Raw genomic sequence first — 19,349 nt, forward strand, 5'->3', positions numbered from 1 at the left:
CCCTATATATACAAACGGCCACTACTATGTGGTTTGTTTTGATTTTTTGAATGCAACAATCTGCGTGATAGATAATGTTAGATCAGAAAAAGCTGATGTTGGGGATAGATATGGTGACCAAGTCTATAGGCTGGTAAGCAAGCAAGGCTATATATGTTATTCTGCAATATACATTATATAAATATGCAAATCTCATCAGCTTGACAATTCTTATTTTATAAATTGCAGATAGATTTCTTTGTCTACACTCTGGAGACACGTGGTTGTGCTAGCTACGGTCGCATGCTCCAAAAAGCAAATGTGAAGGTTCTAGAAATGAAATGGAGCGCTAAAGAAGACACTACAGATTGTGGCCTGTATGCAATGCGCCATATGGAGACTTATATGGGCATGAAGGTCACTGACTGGAAATGTGATCAGCCAAACAAACAATCAAGGCATCTGCAGCTTCTTCGAGCCAAATATTGTACAGCAATGTTGTATAACAACAACAATAGGGCCTATAGGTGTGTGTCAAGACTTGCCTCACATCAGTATACGAAGGCAAAAAAGACAAGACCGATTGATGTGGAGAATATGGTAGCGGATTACAAGAACAAACCATCTTGGCGTTCCTCACAATGAAAATAGGGCCTAAGGCTGCTGCAACAATGAAGTCTTGGATGTTTGAATGAACTTGTGCTGAAACATTTCGTTTTATAGTTTTATTTTGGGGTAGACAATGTAACTGACTTAATTTGGTTTGACTTTTTATCCATAATTGTTTTGATGGCAGTTACTCATAATATGCTTGCATGCTTGAGATTAATTACAGATCATATTAGTTTATGGGTGTAACAAAGTGTTTAGGACCTATTTTGATTTGAAATATGAGATTCAGTTAGAGCAGGGAGTTCTATTGGGAAATTATTGCAGTGTAAACGTCATGACTTTGCATAAAAGAAACTTAAAAGAATCATCTAGTGAATGAAATTAATGGAATTTGAGTGAACATTTCTTTAAAGTCATGTGATGTTTTCCTAGCACTTGAAAGCTAATTATGCTTTGGTTGTAGAGAATACTGACTTTAAGGTTGTGTACCACCTAGCTATACTATCGTTCTATTAAACTACATCAGAAAGAACAATTGTAACAATAATATGTAAACTGCAACATTGTTGTGGTAACACATCAATATTCATTGAATAAGACTGCAATATAGTACTGTAAAATTTTGTAATTAAAAAATATTGAAGTTAGACTATTTAATGGAATAAAAGGCAACTTGGAAACAATAGTATAAAATTAATAGTAATGAAGGAATAGAAAGAAGAAAATAGTGTGTCTGCACTCGTTTCATTAGACTGCAATATATCTACCCTAACACTGCAATATCTTCTGTATAAGACTGCAACCTGATAATGTAAAAATGAACTAACAATTTTATTTTCCCTTTTGTCGACCACAGTTCCTAGAGTCATGGTGACCAAATTCGCCACATTTTTTACACTGACGCAATGGTTTGCTGTTCAACTTTATAGCCTTTTCTTTCGCGGACACCAAACGGCTTTTGGAATCACTTTTCGAACCTTTGGTGGACACAACTGATGGTGGTTGTACTCTAACCACAGCTGGCTTTTCAGCAAAATAGAAATCTTTAACTGGCTTATCCTTGTCTCCTAAAGATGGTTCATGGATTCTTGTCATAAGACTCTTCCCAAGCTCATCAATTCCAGCTGAAAACAAATCAATGATGGCACTATCAGCATCAAATTTTTTCATGTAACTGAAAAATATGTCAGCAACTTTATTCTTTGACTGTTGGTTTGGATCTGATAAAAGTTCATGATCTGTCAAACATCGAGCTGGTCCACGAATAGCATCAGCTAAGGCAGTCTTCAACCACCTCACATGGAAGTACTTATCAGGTATAACCTTCAAAAACCTGTTCTTGAAAACCAAAAATATATGACTACAAAGAATTCCCTCTCTCCCAAATAATTTGCAAGAACAGGAATACGAATCCTCACTGGTCGTGTAGGTAACAACCCAAGATTTACTATACTTGTCCTTTATTGTGGAGATCTCTAACACATCATCTTTCAACAAACCATCAGTGCTACAATGGTGCAATGCGTCCACTATCTCACGTTGCACTCTCTTGAACATGTGATCAGTGTACTTTGTTGCAGCATGTTTTTCTAATACCAACTGACTGGAGAACGGTGGTATAATAGTTGAATCCATATAATCTAACTTCGAGCTAGAATTTCTCTGTGCAGCCAAGGCATGATCAAAATTCATGATGAACTCAACTAGATTGGAGCGAGGTCTGGTGAATGTTTTATAAAAGCTATTCTCAGACTCGGAAACAGACGTCGTCCTAATAAGAGACCCCATGGGAAAGTCTCTAAAATAGGCAGGGACCCACATCTCTCTATCGCCAAACATTGTTACAAACCACTCGACATGAAGAAGCTCATAACGCTCCATTATCCCCATCCATGAATCTTCAAACTCTTCCGGCTCTAGTACCTCAGACCACACACAAGCACTGATCTCTTTTTTCAACTCTTCATTTTCTAGACATCTCCTTGGAATTTTGTCGGTAAGTTTAAGCATAATGTGCCACATGCACCATCTATGCTTTGTATCCACCAAAACATCACGAATAGCAGCTCTCATACCTCTATGCTCTCATACCTCTATCTTGGTCAGTAACAATCATCTTAGGAGCTTGACCCATGGATTCCAAAAAATGCTTGAAGAGCCAAGAATAAGATTCTATGGTCTCATTGGATAAGAGTGCAGCTCCAAATGTGACTGGCTTTCCATGGTTGTCCTTGCGCGTGAAGGGTGAAAATATCATGCAATACCTGTTTCATACATATAAATGGTAGACTGCAATATTAGAGTCCAAAAACTGCAATATAATACACAATAGACTGCAAATATTAGAGTCCTAATCTACAATGTTATCCAAACAGAAACCTAACACATAGAATGCAGAATTTATATATAAACGAACAAGGCATTACCTATTGGTATTGTATGTGGAGTCGAAGGAGACAACATCACCATACAGTTGATAATTCCGCTTAGATATTGCATCGCACCAGAAAAACGCTTTCAACCCTTTTGAACTCCCAAGCTGATAGTGATATGTGAAATCAGGACATGCCTTCTTTTTCCTCGCCATTTCATCTAACAACATTTGTGCATCAGAACCTTCAACATAAGTTTTCAGACCTTGGACATAATTCCTAAGTTCTGCCACGGTGATTCCAACAGTGTCATAGCCGCCCAAGAACTCATTCAAGAATTTGAATGTCATGGTGGGTCCAATATTGGCTTTCGTGCAGTCCCATATTAATCGCTTGTGTACTTCACCCAACCTACGGTTAATATGCATGTAACGTCTAAACGGAAGTTCAATCATACTATGATTGTGAACTTCCACAAATTCTTGAACAACATACCCCAAAAATCCAACCTCAAATACATACTTAAGTGATATTCGCGCCCTACATTCACACCTTTTGGATGTGCGTCTACGTTTGGTTATAAAACCCTCTTGTGCATGCATCTCATCCATTTCAATCCCCACCTTCAATCCCTCTCTGTTACAAACAAGATATTGCCACGTAACAACATCTCTAGTAGATTTGATTCCACGTTTACGCACATCGAAACCAGTTTCACGACCATAAGCTTCATAAAAGGCAATACCCTCATCTAATGAATGGAATTTCTTACCAACATAAGGACGGAGTTCGTTGGGGCATGCTGGCACACATGCAACTGGATAAAAAGATAAAACATGAGGCAAATTAGTTCAGATACAATTGACTGCAATAAACGATAAGGTGAACAGCAATGTGATACACATAAACCAACAATTACTACAAACTATACTAAACAGAATTAGAATCACCAGAAACAGAGTATTGCGATGAGATCATAGGTTAATACTCTGCATTATGCTTTATGAAATCGAACATTACTCCTCTACCAATATTGAACAGGAATAGAAACATACTCTACTAAACAAGTATTCATCGAAAACTACTCTTCAAAAAGTATTGAACATAAACAGAAGCATAATTTTTTAAACAAAAGATCAATAATCGTCATCACAATTCGTCATCACAATTCGTCATCATAATTTTTCCAGCTAAACATGTCGTTACTCACCTTCAGGAAAAACATCCAAATCAAAATTGATGATCGAGTCGCCCATAGATCTTCAGAAACCTATGAAGAGAGACAACAATTTGGAGATTTCTCGGTTCTCAAATTAGGACTGAAATTGAAAATTCGGAATCCAATTGCAGAAAACGAATTGTGGAGAAATTGAATTGCTGAATATGGATCAGAAATTGAAGAGTGAAATTCAGCTCAGTTGTTGATGTTGAGAATCCAATTGCTGAAAACGAAGAGTGAAATTCAGCGTGAAATTGAGAATCTGGATGGAGAATTCATCGATGAATTGAGCGTGACTCTGAATTGATGAAGAAGAATCCAGCGAGCGATGAATTGAGAATTCATCGTCGCGATCAATATCACAATCGTCTAATTTCTGCCGTCTAATTCACACAACACAATTTAAGGAATAGAGAATTACTATTTTACCCTTCAGAGTTTTAATTGGGTTCAAATTAATTAAAATAAGCTGCCACATGGCAGCTTAATAAGCCTAGGATTTCTAGATCTAAGGGCCTAGAATGGTGGTATGATGTTATATTAAATGGTGTTGTCATTTTAGCACAACCCTATATATATATATATATATATATAGAGTTGTGATCAATGTCGAATCAATTTTAAAGACCGAACTAGAGACCAAATCTGGGCCATTAGATCTAGTTTTTTTGATGAGATGTGCTGCTGTGAAAATTTTTTCGGATTCATTACAAGCCCATTTTACTTCTTTATATAAGTTTATTACTTCATTCTGTACGTAATACCTTGAAACTACAACATGTTTTTACTTGCTTCCAATAGGTTTTGAAATGATTCAACATATGCTTCATTCAAATTCATTGACGTGGGTTTTTACTTGATTAACATTTAAAAATGCAATTTATTCAAGTGAGTTTATTACTTCATTCAGAAACGTTATTACTTCATTGGATAAGATTTTTACTTCATTCCCGTAGGACTTCAAATGCTTCTACACATACGTCATTCCAATAATTTATTATATTATTCCATGTGTTTATTAAACTATATTAGCGACATGGCGTTGGTGATAAATATTGTAGAGAGAAAGAACGGCACGCGACGGCGAAACCACATTTACGTACTGGAATGAAGTAAAAACCTACTGGAATGAAGTAAAAACACATACACACACACACACACATATATATATATATATATATATAGAGTTGCGATCAATGTCGAACCCTTCTTAAAGACCGAACTAGAGACCAAATCTCATCCATGCATTAATCACATCTAATGGTTATTAATAATTTCTGATTTTTTTACTCAATTAAATTGGTAAAGGGTAGTTTAGGAATGTGCAGCTCATCCTCACTTCCCAATTCTAACCAACTTCTCTCTCTACAATTCTCTCTCATCGTAGAGAAGGCGCCACCATATCCTCTTCTCTAGCTCTCTTTCTCTCCCTCATCAGTGCTTCTACGACCACCGCTCCTTCCGCCTCGCTACTTCGCTGCCCGCTTGCCACCGCCAGCCTGGCCACTTCGCTATTGGAATTCTCATCGGATGCATCCTTGCCTCCGCTCAATAGCTCGGTGAAGGAAGCAACATAAGAAGATTTCTCGTTCTCATTTTCCTTAACCGCCTTCTTAGATCTGGCAATCGAGGTCTCGAAGCTGCTGCTACCACCGACCGCCGCCGGAAAGGGGGAATTGTTCGGCGGCAACTTTGCAATCGAGCTAGCTGCTGCCGCGAGCAGCCACTCCACCACCTTGCTAGGTTGATCGTAGCCTAATCGGTCCTGCAAATCATAGAATTCGATCGCGGTGTTAACCGCTAATCGAACGCAGCGGTCTCTTAGCCCTCGCGATGTCAGGACCTTGCTGTGGCGGTCCTTCCCGCTGGTGGCTCGAGAAACCCTAACTATCCGCGACCACAGCCAGCCTCCTGGATCGGCCGCGCCGCGCCACTGATCCTCCCCTTGCTCATGGTTTATTTAATTTTTGTCTCTCTTAGTAGCAATCGATGAACCATATCCGCCATTGATGATTTTGTGGAATTAACACGGGATCTGATCCACCTCCATTTACAGTTTGAGTCTCATACTGGTTTTGTGAGTCCCATTTACACAGAAATTTACTTCATTCAACAAGTATACCACTTCATCACAATAGGATTTTACTTCATTGTACTTCAATTGGATTATTCCTTTAATCCATTACCTTATTAAATAAGGTTATAACTTCATCAACATTGACATACATCATAATAAAGAATAAATACTTCATTTTGAAAACACTTCACACAGTTTTTATGCTTTAAATTTTATAAAAAGGTTAAACAAATTCAAATTCAAAGTGGAATGAAGTAATCATCTACTGGAATGAAGTAATAAACTATTGGAATGAAGTAATAAATCTACTGAATGAAGTAATAAACTATAAATATAATTTGACAAAAATGACCCTCGGTTGAAGTAATTTGGCTACCTAATGAATGCGAAAACTTTCACTACCTCATCTCATCTCATCCTTTAAAAATTAGATCTAAGGGCCCTTATTTGGTTTCTAGTAATAGCATGATTGAATGAAGTAATAAACTAATGGAATGAATTAATAAACTAATGGGATGAAGTAATAGCATGATTGAATGAAGTTATAAGTTCATTACTACTACTTGACGTTTAACACGGTTAACATTGTATTTCAATAAAATGTCATATTTACTTCACTGAATAATGAACTAAATGAACGTATATTATGAAGTAATTTTTCGCATTCATTATTATAACGATTTTGCTTCAACTGAAAGATAATTATGTCATAACACATTATGAAGTAATAAACTAATGGAATGGAGTAATAAACTAATGGAATGAATTAATAGCGAAGTAATAAACTAATGGAATGGAGTAATAGCATTACTTTGAGTTGGCATAAAACAAGACAAGAACTATTGATAAATGATTGTCCAACAGAAAATTTAGCACGGTAATCATAATCATATACTATATATTTTATTTAGTAAGAGATTGAAAGATTAGTACATAATGAAACAAAAAATAAAAAAATACTTCATTAGTAGAGTTATTTTGTTCTTTTAAAATGAGATTTTATTTCATGTCCAAAAATTTGAAAAGACAATAAACTATACCAATACATCATAATGAATACCGTGAATACGAAAATACCTAAATAATACAGGAACGTGTGGTTCTTCTTACAAATAAATAGGTTCAACATTGACACAAGAATACATCTTAATAAAGAAGCAATACTTCATTTTAAAATACTTTCACATAGTCTATTCGCTTTAAAGTTTGCAAAAAGTTTAAACTAATTTAAATTCAAAGTGAAATAAAGTTATAATCTACTAGAATGAAGTAATTAAGTATTAAAATGAAGTAATAATATACAAGAATGAGGTAATAATTTACAAAGAAATAACACTAGAAAAATGAAGTAGAAAACCTACTAGAAAAATGAAGTAATTAACTAGTGGAATGAAGTAATAAACCTACTAGAATGAAGTAATGAACTAAAAAGAAATAACACTAACAAAGCGAATATCAGCAAAAAAAAAGGACTGAAGTAATAAACTGTCGGAATGAAGTAATTAACTACTGGAATGAAGTATCAAAACTACAGGAATGAAGTAATAAATTACAAACAAATAAATGTATCACGATCTTCTTCTTCTTCTTCTTCTTCTTCTTCTTCTTCTATTTAGTCGTGATTCCTAGAATCATGCCGACCAACCATGTGGCATTTGGCAAATCGACTATCAGGCTTGGGCAACTCCTTTATTTCTTCATTTGGCTCATAAAACAAGGCAGTGGTGTATAACATAAAAACTTACTTTTTTTAGTCAAAAATCATAGCAAATATAAATCAGTCCACTACGTAATAAACTGAAAAAGAATAAGTTTTTACTTCATTGCAGTAGGTTTTTAGTTCATTCTAGTAGGTTTATTACTTCATTCCAATACGTAATGAACATATTTTACTTCATTCCTTAATTGTAGTAGGTTTATTATTCCATTCAAATATGTTTGTAGTTCATTCCAATACGTAATAAATTGAAAATGAACATATTTTTACTTTATTCCTTAATTCCAGTAGGTTTATTATTTCATTCAAATATGTTTGTAGTTCATTCCAGTAGGTTTTTCACATATTTCGTTCGAATTCATTGAACTAGGTTTTTAATTTATTCACTGTAAAAATACAATCCATTCCAATGAGTTTATTACTTCATTCAAAACTGCTATTACTTCATTGGACTAGGTTTTTACTTCATATTAGTATTTGATTAAACAAATGCAATATACATTCAAAAAACCAAGTTTCCCTGCGTTTTCATGATCCATGAATTAATTACAATGATCGGTTTCAGATTAGACCATCTGTTGTAGCTTTGGTTGAGCAAGCAAATTCAAATCCCTTAGTCGAGTCAACGCGGTCATCAAACATAATAGATAATCTCTACAAGAGCAAGCTGCCCAAAACAGTAGTCACGTCAGAAACGAAAAGCAAAGCTCACAAAGTGATGAAGTAAGAAACATGATTGATAGACCATATTCTTCACTCTCTGTGTCCACTTCACCTTCACTGAAATCATAAACCTTAGGCTTGATATTCAGACATTGTTTCATCATAATGGAGGGCTAGAACGACCAACCTAAATAACAAAAAAATTACACAACTTAATAATCAAACCTCTAAATTCTCTGAAACATTTCTACAAACACATCAAAGGCACAACTTAAACATTGTTATCAGTTGTTAATGGAAACTTTAGTGTTCCATCACCTTGCAAATTTAGCAGAACACCAAGCAAGTCACCTTCATCTTCGCCGCCTCTCCGCCGCCTCTCCTCAATAGTGCTCCCCGTAATCCTATCCAACCGTCGGTGATGCTCCTCTATCTTCCTCCTCAATCCGCTAAAAATCCGAAGGAATTTCAACGACGGAAAAACATCAACCACCGCTTCTCCCCTCTTTCTCCCAAACGCGGCCATGATCATCACGTTGAGATTCGTCGTCCCCACCATTTTCGTTAAATCGATCGTCGAGTTTTCGCGGGATGCAATCGATTTGCAGAGATCTGCGACTTCCGCCTCTCGGATCGGCCGGAACAACTACACGCGCCGCGCAGTGAGGAGGCGGAGCGTGCAGATTTTCCGGAGCTGGCGCCAGTAGTTGCTGTGGGGGGAGAAGGCGATGTCGGTGTTGTCGAGTGCTTGGTAATTCAATTTTTTTTAGAGAGAGATAGGGATTGAGGGAGATTTAGACGGAGGAAATAAGAATGGATGGAATGAGGTAGGAGATGAGCTCATATATATTTTGACTTAAATGCCCCTGGTTGAAGTAAATTTTGTACCTAATGAAGGAGAAATTTGAGTATAACATCAACTCATCTCATCCATTAAAATCTGGATCTAATGGCCTTAATTTGGTCTCTAGTTCGGTCTTTAAGACTGGATTTGTGAATAATAGGACTCTATATATATATATAGTCTCATTATCCACAAATCCACTCTTAAAGACCGAACCACCGAACCATACCAAATTAGGGCTTTTAGATCTAGTTTTTTATGGATGAGATTCACAAATTTATAAATTATTTTCGCCTTCATCACCAGTCTATTTTAATTCATCCGAAGGTAAATAAGTCATACTAACACGTTACGAAGATTTAACTTCATTCCAGAATATATTACTTCATTCCAGTAGGTTTTTACTTAATTCCAATAGGATTATTACTTCATTCCAGTACGTAAATGCAGTTTCGCCATCGTGTGCCGTTCTTTCTCTCTACAAAATCTATCACCACCGCTACGGTGTTGATATAGTGTAATAAAGACATGGAATAATATAATAAATTATTTAAATGAAGAATGTGTAGAAGCATTTAAAGTCCTACTGGAATGAAGTAAAAACCTTATCCAATGAAGTAATAACGTTTCTGAATGAAGTAAACTCACTTGAATAAATTGCATTTTTTAATGTGAATAAAGTAAAAACTCAAGTCAATGAATTCGAATGAAGTATATGTTGAATCATTTCAAAACCTACTTGAAGCAAGTAAAAACAAGTTGTAGTTTCAAGGTATTACGTACGGAATGAAGTAATAAACCTATACAATGAAGTAAAATTCGCTTGTAATGAAGAGCGGCAAAAATTTACACAGCAACACATCTCATCAAAAAACTAGATCAAATGGCCCAGATTTGGTCTCTAGTTCGGTCTTTAAGAAGAGTTCGACATTGATTACAACTCTCTCTCTCTCTCTCTATATATATATATAGAATTGTGATCAATGTCGAACCAATTTTAAAGATCGAACTAGAGACCAAATCTGGGCCATTAGATCTAGTTTTTTTGATGAGATGTGCTGCTGTGAAAATTTTTTCGGCTTCATTACAAGCCCATTTTACTTCATTATATAGGTTTATTACTTCATTCTGTACGTAATACCTTGAAACTACAACATGTTTTTACTTGCTTCCAATAGGTTTTGAAATGATTCAACATATGCTTCATTCAAATTTATTGACGTGGGTTTTTGCTTGATTAACATTTAAAAATGCAATTTTTTCAAGTGAGTTTATTATTTCATTCAGAAACGTTATTACTTCATTGGATAAGATTTTTACTTCATTCTCGTAGGACTTCAAATGCTTCTACACATACTTCATTCCAATAATTTATTACATTATTCCATGTGTTTATTAAACCATATTAGCGCCATGACATTGGTGATAGATATTGTAGAGAGAAAGAACGGCACACGATGGCGAAACCACATTTACGTACTGGAATGAAGTAAAAACCTACTGGAATGAAGTAAAAACCTACTAGAATGAAGTAAAAACCTACTAGAATGAAGTAATATATTCTGGAACGAAGTTAAATCTTCGTAACATGTTAGTATGACTTATTTACCTTCAGATGAATTAAAATAGGCTCGTGATGAAGGCGAAAATAATTTATAAATTTCTGTATCTTATCCATAAAAAACTAGATCTAAAAGCCCTAATTTGGTAGGGTTCGGTGGTTCGGTCTTTAAGAGTGGATTTGTGGATAATGGGACTCTATATATATATATAATATATATATAGGGTCTTGTTAGGATGAGATTTTTTAGCATAATTGAGAAATGAGATGCAATCTCAGCCACTAATTCACAAGATTAACTTAATGTCAACAACTATCACATTATGTCAACACGGGGGTATAATTGTCTTTTCATTAAATTATATTTGAAATCATTTTCTAAAATCTTCTCTAAAATTCTAGCTGCAAAGTCTTCAAATCTTCAAATCTTCAACATTCAAATCTTCAAATCTCTTCAACATTCAAATCTTCAAATCTCCAACATTCAAATCTTCAAATCTCCAAATCTTCAACATTCAAATCTTCAAATCATCAAATCTTCAACATTCAAATCTTCAAATCTCTTCAACATTCAAATCTTCAAATTTTCAAATCTTCAAATCTTCAACATTCAATAAAATAACACTTATTAAAATGTCAACAACTAAAAAATAACACTTACAATTCACATAACAATACCGAGAATATCGAATGTCAACAACTTGTATTAAAATGTCAACAACTAACAAAGAACACTTACTATTCACATATCAATATCGAGAATATCGAATGTCAACAACTCGTATTAAAATGTCAACAACTAACAAATAACACTTATAATTCACATATCAATATCGAGAATATCAAATGTCAACAACTCGTATTAAAATGTAAACAACTAACAAATAACACTTATAATTCACATATCAATACCGAGAATATCGAATGTCAACAACTCGTATTAAAATGTCAACAACTAACAAATAACACTTATAATTCACATATCAATACCGAGAATATCGAATGTCAACAACTCGTATTAAAATGTCAATAACTAACAAATAATATTTATAATTCACATATCAATATCGAGAATATTAAATGTCAACAACTCGTATTAAAATGTCAACAACTAACAAATAACACTTATAATCCACATATCAATACCGAGAATATCAAATGTCAACAACTCGTATTAAAATGTCAACAACTAGCAAATAATACTTACAATTCACATATCAATACCGAGAATATCGAATGTCAACAACTCGTATTAAAATGTCAACAACTAAAAAAACACTTACAATTCACATATCAATACCGAGAATATCGAATGTCAACAACTTATAGTTGATATTATATGTGTATAGTTGATATGAATTGTACACATAGTTGACATAAATTGTATATGTAGTTGACATGATTGTACACATAGTTGACATTATATGTGTGTAGTTGACATTATACGTGTGTAGTTGACATGAATTGTATATGTAGTTAGACATACATTATATATGTAGTTGACATTATATGTGCATAGTTGACATTAACAAAGGAATATCACCAAACATCTAGAGTACATTATGATTAAGCTTGATTCTCCAATCTATCTACATCCAACACAATTGATAATTAAAAAATAACAATTATTTTTATCTAATCACAATTGATTAACACCAAATTCACTTTCCAGAAACACAAAGCAGAATTTGAAGTTTTTTGGTGATTCAACTACCTAAGTTCAAGTTTGCAGAAATAGGAACAAATCCAACCTCAAACAAGCAAATAATTGAATAAGCAAACACAATTTGATGCAATATATACTCAATTTATCATAATTAACACCAAATGCACTTTCCAGAAACACAAAGCATAACAGAAATTGAGAATTGATTTATATACCAACACCACCATAAAAAAAAAATCTGAAAAATCAGAAACGGACGAAGTCGATTACAGCAATCCGCTACAAAATTCTGAATTTATTTTCATATAGTAGAGAATCAGCAACTACATTATGATCACAGATCTGACCTCGCTTACGCTCGCGATTCACGCCGGAGAAACAAAATTTCTAGAGAAAAACAATAAACTAATGATTTCTCCTACGAATTGAACCTTCACTCATAGCCAAAAATAACGAGATTTCTCGAAATCCGAACAACTGCATAAAAAAATCAATCAAACAGTTGAAGTTTCTGTTTCTTCAAAACTCAGTGAAAGCCAATCAAACAGTTGAAGTTTCAAATTGAAAAAATTAAGAAAATCACAATTCGCGCTTCTAATCAAATTAGCATTTCAATCTGCCAATGCTATGCGAAAACACAAAATTAGATGAAGCAACATACTTAATTCGCTCTTCTAATCAAATTAGTTTTGAATTAGTTTTGAGGCCACCGGAAAAGATCAAGAAAATCACACAGATCCGATTCCGGTGACAACGATGAAAAATACCTGAGAGATCTTTGCTCTGAAACTGATAGATCGGATGTGTGCTGGAACATCCTCAGATCGGAGGTGCACCGCTTCGATTCTGACGGTGACAGAGACATCGCCTGCGGCGTGATCGATCTGGCGATAGCGAAATCGAAGGAGATTCACGGCAAGGTTCAGCCGCGGCGTGAGCTTGATGCGCCACGACCTCCGCCGCGTCACCCCGCCGGAATCGCCTAGCTCTACAACTCGCATCTTCTGCTTGTGACCGGCGCGGGCGATGCGCTGGTAGCCCTTGCGGCGTCAGTAGCCTCTGATTCCTCGGTAGACGGTGGCGGAAACGCCTTCCATTGGCTAATTGGTTAAAGATTTGGTGAAGGCGTTGCTTTAATGGAGGAAAATTGGGGATGGAATTGAATTGGAGTGCTGGAAACCACGTTTCATTTGTTTTAAACTTAAATTACCATTCTGCCCTTTCATAATTAATTAATCTAAAATATTTTTCATGTGGCAAAATCTGAGCCACTCATTTAATAAAAATGAGTGGCTGATATTGCATCTCATTTCTCAATTAGCCTAAAAAATCTCAATTGATCATGAACCTATATATATATATATATATATAGGGGTGTGTTAGGGTCCTTACAGCATCTTAGTGTAAAACACAACACTAATCACAGCCCTTGGATCATTAGATTGGATGGTTGTGATTAGTTACATTATCATACTAAAAATCTACATTATTAGTCTAAAATTCTACATCATTAGATGACACGTGGCATTAATCTAACCGTTAGATCATAAGATCCAATGCACTGCAAGTGTTTTGAGTTTTACTTATACTTAGCGTTCTGACCTGAATACATCCCTATATATATATATATATATATATATATATTAGGTTTGTGTTAAAATGTTCTTAAAGTAACACTATACTACCATTCCTAGCCAATTATTTGTACACGTGGACGAATAATCAGCTTCCATGTGGCAATCAAAAAAAAAAAATTGCTCAAGTGTAAATTTTCGCGGACTGCAATATCCAATACGCTAGACTACAATTTTTCCGTCTGCAATATCCAATACGCTAGACTGCAATCTATAGATTGCAGTGTAGCGTTTATACTATTGCAGTCTAGCGTTTATAATATTGCAGTCTAGCATGGTGTCACAGTGTCACTTTAAGAGGTGTTGTCATTTTAACGCATCTCATATATGTTATATATAAATATTAAGAACACTAACAATTATCGAAAAACCATCTTTTAGTAAATAGTCAGAAAGACTTTCTCAGTATTAAATTGTTACATCCATTCACGATGAATCCATGATGACATGACTTCACTTTTTTTTAATACTTTAGAAAGTTCCACTAAGATTAAGATATTTGAAATCCTGATATGAAAATACTTTCTCAATCTTGTAGTATTTCTCTATATATCAAAGTAGATAATCACACTTTGTTTTTTAATTTGTCCCACAAGATAAGTCACATTTTTCATTTTTTTTTTTGAGAAATTTTTTCCCCTAAGTCAATATATAAAAATAGATTTTCTCTTTTCACTTAACATATCGCATAAAAAAAGAAAGTTTGAAGCAACATCTTCTAAAATCTTGTGTCATCACTCACATTTATTCTTTTCTAAAATTTATAAGAAAAAAATTCATGGGTGGATTTTAAAAATGTCCATATTGTTATAATAAACATATAAAATATCCACGAATATAAACATTCAAAAATCCATCCACAATTCAAAATTACATTTGATTATTAATTAATGATTTTAGCTTATCATTCGCAACATGTTAGAAAAGGGAAGATTGACAACCTGTTAGAAAAAGAAAGATTGTGATTGGAATCAATTACTCTAATTAGGTTATTGACAAAATATTTTGTAATTAAATTATAATACTTGGCGCCCAAGAATACTTGAAGCTAAAGAATACTTGGAGCACAAGTTCCACCATATTTACTTGTTTGTAATCCCTATTTAAAGGGTGCTTTATACAATGAAATCATCATCCTATTCAAAACAACCGTTCTCTTTTCTTCTTCCCTTTCAATTATGTTTTCTGCACTATTTTACATGGTACCAGAGCAGGACTCAGAAAAGTTTCATCATCGTCCCTAAATCTTTCCCAATCTTTTAAACCAAAACCTGCAGAAAACCATTTAACATGCCAGAAAACGACAAAAAAAACAGTTCATCCCAATCGGATGAAATTGCTCGGCAAATCAATGAGATCATGAGCCGAAGCCTTTCCCTGATAATACCACCCAAACCAGAAACCACAGAAAACCCACTAGAAAAACTAGTTTTGTACAAAATTAATACACAACCTCTCCACGTCAGAGGCAGCAAGTTAAACGGAGACAATTACTCCGAATGGTCCGTGCTAATGAAGACGGCTATAAGCGGCAGGGGAATGGTATCTCACGTAACCGGAGTGCTGCCTCCCCCGCCACGAACAGATCCAGCCTTCCCGCAATGGCAACAAGCCGACCATTGCGTGTTTACATGGCTGACACAAAATATCGAGTCGCGGCTGGTCAGCCGGGTGTTGAAGCAATCGACTGCCAAGCACATATGAGATGCATTGGCGGTCACTTACGGAAGCGGTGGAGACAAACTCTAGATTTACGACCCGCACATCAAAGCCAGTATGGTGAAACAAGGAAGTCAATCGTTGGAAGAGGTATGGAGCACCCTACAAGATCTGTGGATGTCAATAGACCAAAAGCGGACAAATCCTATGAAATACCCTGAGGATATGGAAATACACGACAATTGGATCCAAGAACAGAGATTGTATACTTTTCTGACTGCCATTGATGGCAAATACGAATCAACAAAGAGGGAGATAGTTCAAATGGAGCCCAGGTTCTGCAGTTAGGAGCCGCAACCATGGCGGATGGCATCGGGGCTGGACTCATCGCCCGAGGAGGGTCGAACTAGTCCGGTGGCGGTTCGAGGGGCGGCGGCAATCGAGGTGGAGGTGGCTGGAAACGGCGAAGCAACGACGAGGACAAATCGAAGCTGGTTTGTTCCAATTGCAAGAAGAAAAAACACACAAAAGATCAGTGCTTTGAATTGATTGGATATCCCGATTGGTGGGAGGAGAAACATGCCAAGAATTCAACCGCCCTACCGCCTGCACGCACACCCTGGAACGGCGGCGGTCACGCGGCGGCAGTCGTCGGAGGAGATGGAGGTGGCTATCCTCACGCCGCCACTGAGGGCAACAAGGAAGTCACTCAAACTCGGGGCAGCGATAGGGGAGCTGCACTGATCGGCGCTGCACAACCGGCGACACACACCGGCGCCACCAATTTCGCCGGAGGGACGGTGGAGCGAGGCGGAATTTGGAGGAGTTGGGGAAGAAGCGGTGGCGGGTGAAGGTAAGGTAGGGTTTAGGGTTCTTTTATTAAACCAAACCCTACGAAAATTCCAAACTTTACTCCAAAATTTTGATAATTTACCTTATGCACCCCATTTATTGCCAATGACCCCCGAACTCCTATTTCGTGCAAATCAAACCCCGAATTGTGTATTATTCTTGTAAATGCCCAAATTGTGTGTAAAAATAGGTTTCAGCCCCTAGAAAATCGTGGAATTGCATGTAAAGTGTCTAGTGAAAATGAGAAGAACGATAGGTGGATATTCGATTGTGGGGCGACAGATACAATAACTTATGATGCTTCGGATCTTACAGAGATTCATAAACCTCAGAAATCCCATATTCAGACAGCTAATGGGGAGTTTACAAGAGTTAAAGGAGCGGGAACTGTGAAAATATCACCTACTCTTCAATTATCTAATTGTCTTTACATTCCTTCGATGTCTCACAAATTGTTGTCTATTAGCAGTATCAAGAAGGAATTAAATTGCACCTTATTGATGCAACCACATTTTTGTCTGCTCCAGGATATCCGAACCGGGGAAATAATTGGACGTGGCACTGAACGTGATGGATTGTACCATGTAGACGAGATAACTCAAAAAGGGGCCGCCATGCTAACTCACGGGTCTGCCGATAGGAAAGCTTGGCTTTGGCATCGACGCTTGTGACATCCGTCTATCGGTTACTTAAAACTATTATTTCCCGAATTTATTTCTAAACATGATGAGTATTCTAAAACTTGTTTTTTGTCCAAAAGCCACCGAACTTCTTATCCTTTGAATAATACTCGTGTTGATTTCCTGTTTTCCTTAATTCACTCTGATGTTTGGGGGCCCGCACCTTTTACTGGGGGACAGGGTCTTAGATATTACTTAGTTTTTGCAGATGATTGCACTCGCATGACTTGGGTATACTTTATGAAACAAAAATCTGAGGTTTATACACATTTTTTACACTTTTTAAACCTTATCAAAACCCAGTACCAACACTCTATAAAAATCCTGAGATCAGATAATGGGAGGGAATTCGTTAACTCGGCCATGAAACAATTATTTCAAGAAAATGGTTTGATTCATCAAACCAGTTGTGCCTATACTCCCAAACAAAATGGTGTAGCCGAAAGAAAAAACCGTTCCCTCCTAGAAATGACCCGCTCTATGCTCATTGAGTCAAAAGCCCCGAAACACTTTTGGCCAGAAGCCATTGCCACCCCAGCCTACCTCTTAAACAGATTACCCACAAGTATCCTCAAACACCAAACACCACTCCAAGCCCTATCCTCCTTCACAAAAATTCCACCACCCTTAACACTTGAACCACGAGTCTTTGGGTGTTCCGTTTTTGTTCACACCCCGAAACATGAACGAACCAAACTTTCTCCTTGTGCAATCAAGTGTGTCTTCATGGGATACGAGGTAAACCAAAAGGGGTATAGGTGTTTCGATCCTAAAACCAATCGAGTGTTTGTCACCATGGATTGTAATTTCCTTGAAACCGAATACTTCTATACCCACCTCAGCAGTCAGGGGGAGAGTAGTGGTAAGGACCCGCTAAGTTGGATATCAGCGCCAATGCCAACACCAAGTAATCTCGAAGTGGGTCTAACAGAGACGGCAGTAAGCGGTTCTGCCGAGCAAGTCTCTGAAGTAGGACAATCTGTTCCCCAAGGTGACGCTCACCCAACTACTTTCCCGTTGAGGCTATCCAACGTAAGTATTGATAACCCTGCAATCCCGGTTCCTTTTACTATTGATGATGTAAGTGTTGATGAAGAAACAGACCACGTTGCGGAGAGCACATGTGATGAAGCTAGTGAAGGAGAAGAGGTCGAAGGAGTTGACCCCGACACAAGGGGATACATCCTTCCTCATCGGGAGAAAATGGGAGTTCCACCTAAAAGGTACACACCTGAGAGGATTAACAGGAAGGCTCACCAAGCTTTTGAGAAAACACTGTATGAGAAAGAAGAGATCCCACAGTCATGGGAAGAGGCTATGAGACATAAGCACTGGAGAGAGGCAATGCAAAAATAAATAGACGCACTGATCCGAAATAACACTTGGGAAACGTGCATCTTACCCATAGGGAAGCGACCTGTAAGATGTCGATGGGTCTTCACTATCAAGAGGAGACTTCTCCCCAGTAGCCAAGATGAACACAATTCGAGTCTTATTATCTGTAGTGGCAAGTAGAGATTGGCCTCTGCACCAATCCGATGTGACGAATGCCTTTCTTCACTGTGAGCTGAAGAAGGAAGAAGAAGTATATATGGAGGCTCCTCCAGGATTTGCAGCAGACTTCAAGATAGGTGAAGGATGTAGGCTAAGGAAAACACTATATGGGTTGAAGCAGTCCCCAAGAGTATGGTTTGGAAAGTTCGCCGGGGCAATGATCAGTTATGGGTATAAACAGAGCAACTCCGATCATACTCTGTTTCTGAAGAAAAGAGGAGCTAAAATCACTTGCTTGATCATTTACGTCGATGATATGA

General features: G+C 36.6%; 2 protein-coding genes and 1 pseudogene across 2 annotated transcripts; all 3 read right to left on the minus strand.

The window, feature by feature from the left end:
* Positions 1-1,422: 1,422 nt before the first annotated feature.
* LOC148928567 (protein FAR1-RELATED SEQUENCE 5-like) lies at positions 1,423-2,664 on the minus strand. The gene has a single exon (XM_089056709.1). It carries the CDS (start codon positions 2,662-2,664, stop codon positions 1,423-1,425), a length of 1,242 nt encoding a protein of 413 aa, XP_088912835.1.
* A 4-nt stretch (positions 2,665-2,668) lies between these two features.
* LOC125195067 (protein FAR1-RELATED SEQUENCE 5-like) lies at positions 2,669-4,219 on the minus strand. The gene is made up of 3 exons (XM_089056710.1): positions 4,174-4,219; positions 3,018-3,780; positions 2,669-2,855 (listed from the first exon to the last, which is right to left on the minus strand). The coding sequence occupies exons 1-3, from the start codon at positions 4,217-4,219 to the stop codon at positions 2,669-2,671; spliced, it is 996 nt and encodes a 331-aa protein (XP_088912836.1).
* A 1,341-nt stretch (positions 4,220-5,560) lies between these two features.
* Positions 5,561-6,232, minus strand: LOC148928568 (transcription factor TCP5-like; annotated as a pseudogene).
* Positions 6,233-19,349: the final 13,117 nt, after the last annotated feature.

The sequence above is a fragment of the Salvia hispanica genome, chromosome 4 (genome assembly GCF_029641045.1).
Source record: "Salvia hispanica isolate PSC_SH4W2 chromosome 4, Shi_PSC_v1, whole genome shotgun sequence".
Taxonomy (NCBI): domain Eukaryota; kingdom Viridiplantae; phylum Streptophyta; class Magnoliopsida; order Lamiales; family Lamiaceae; genus Salvia; species Salvia hispanica.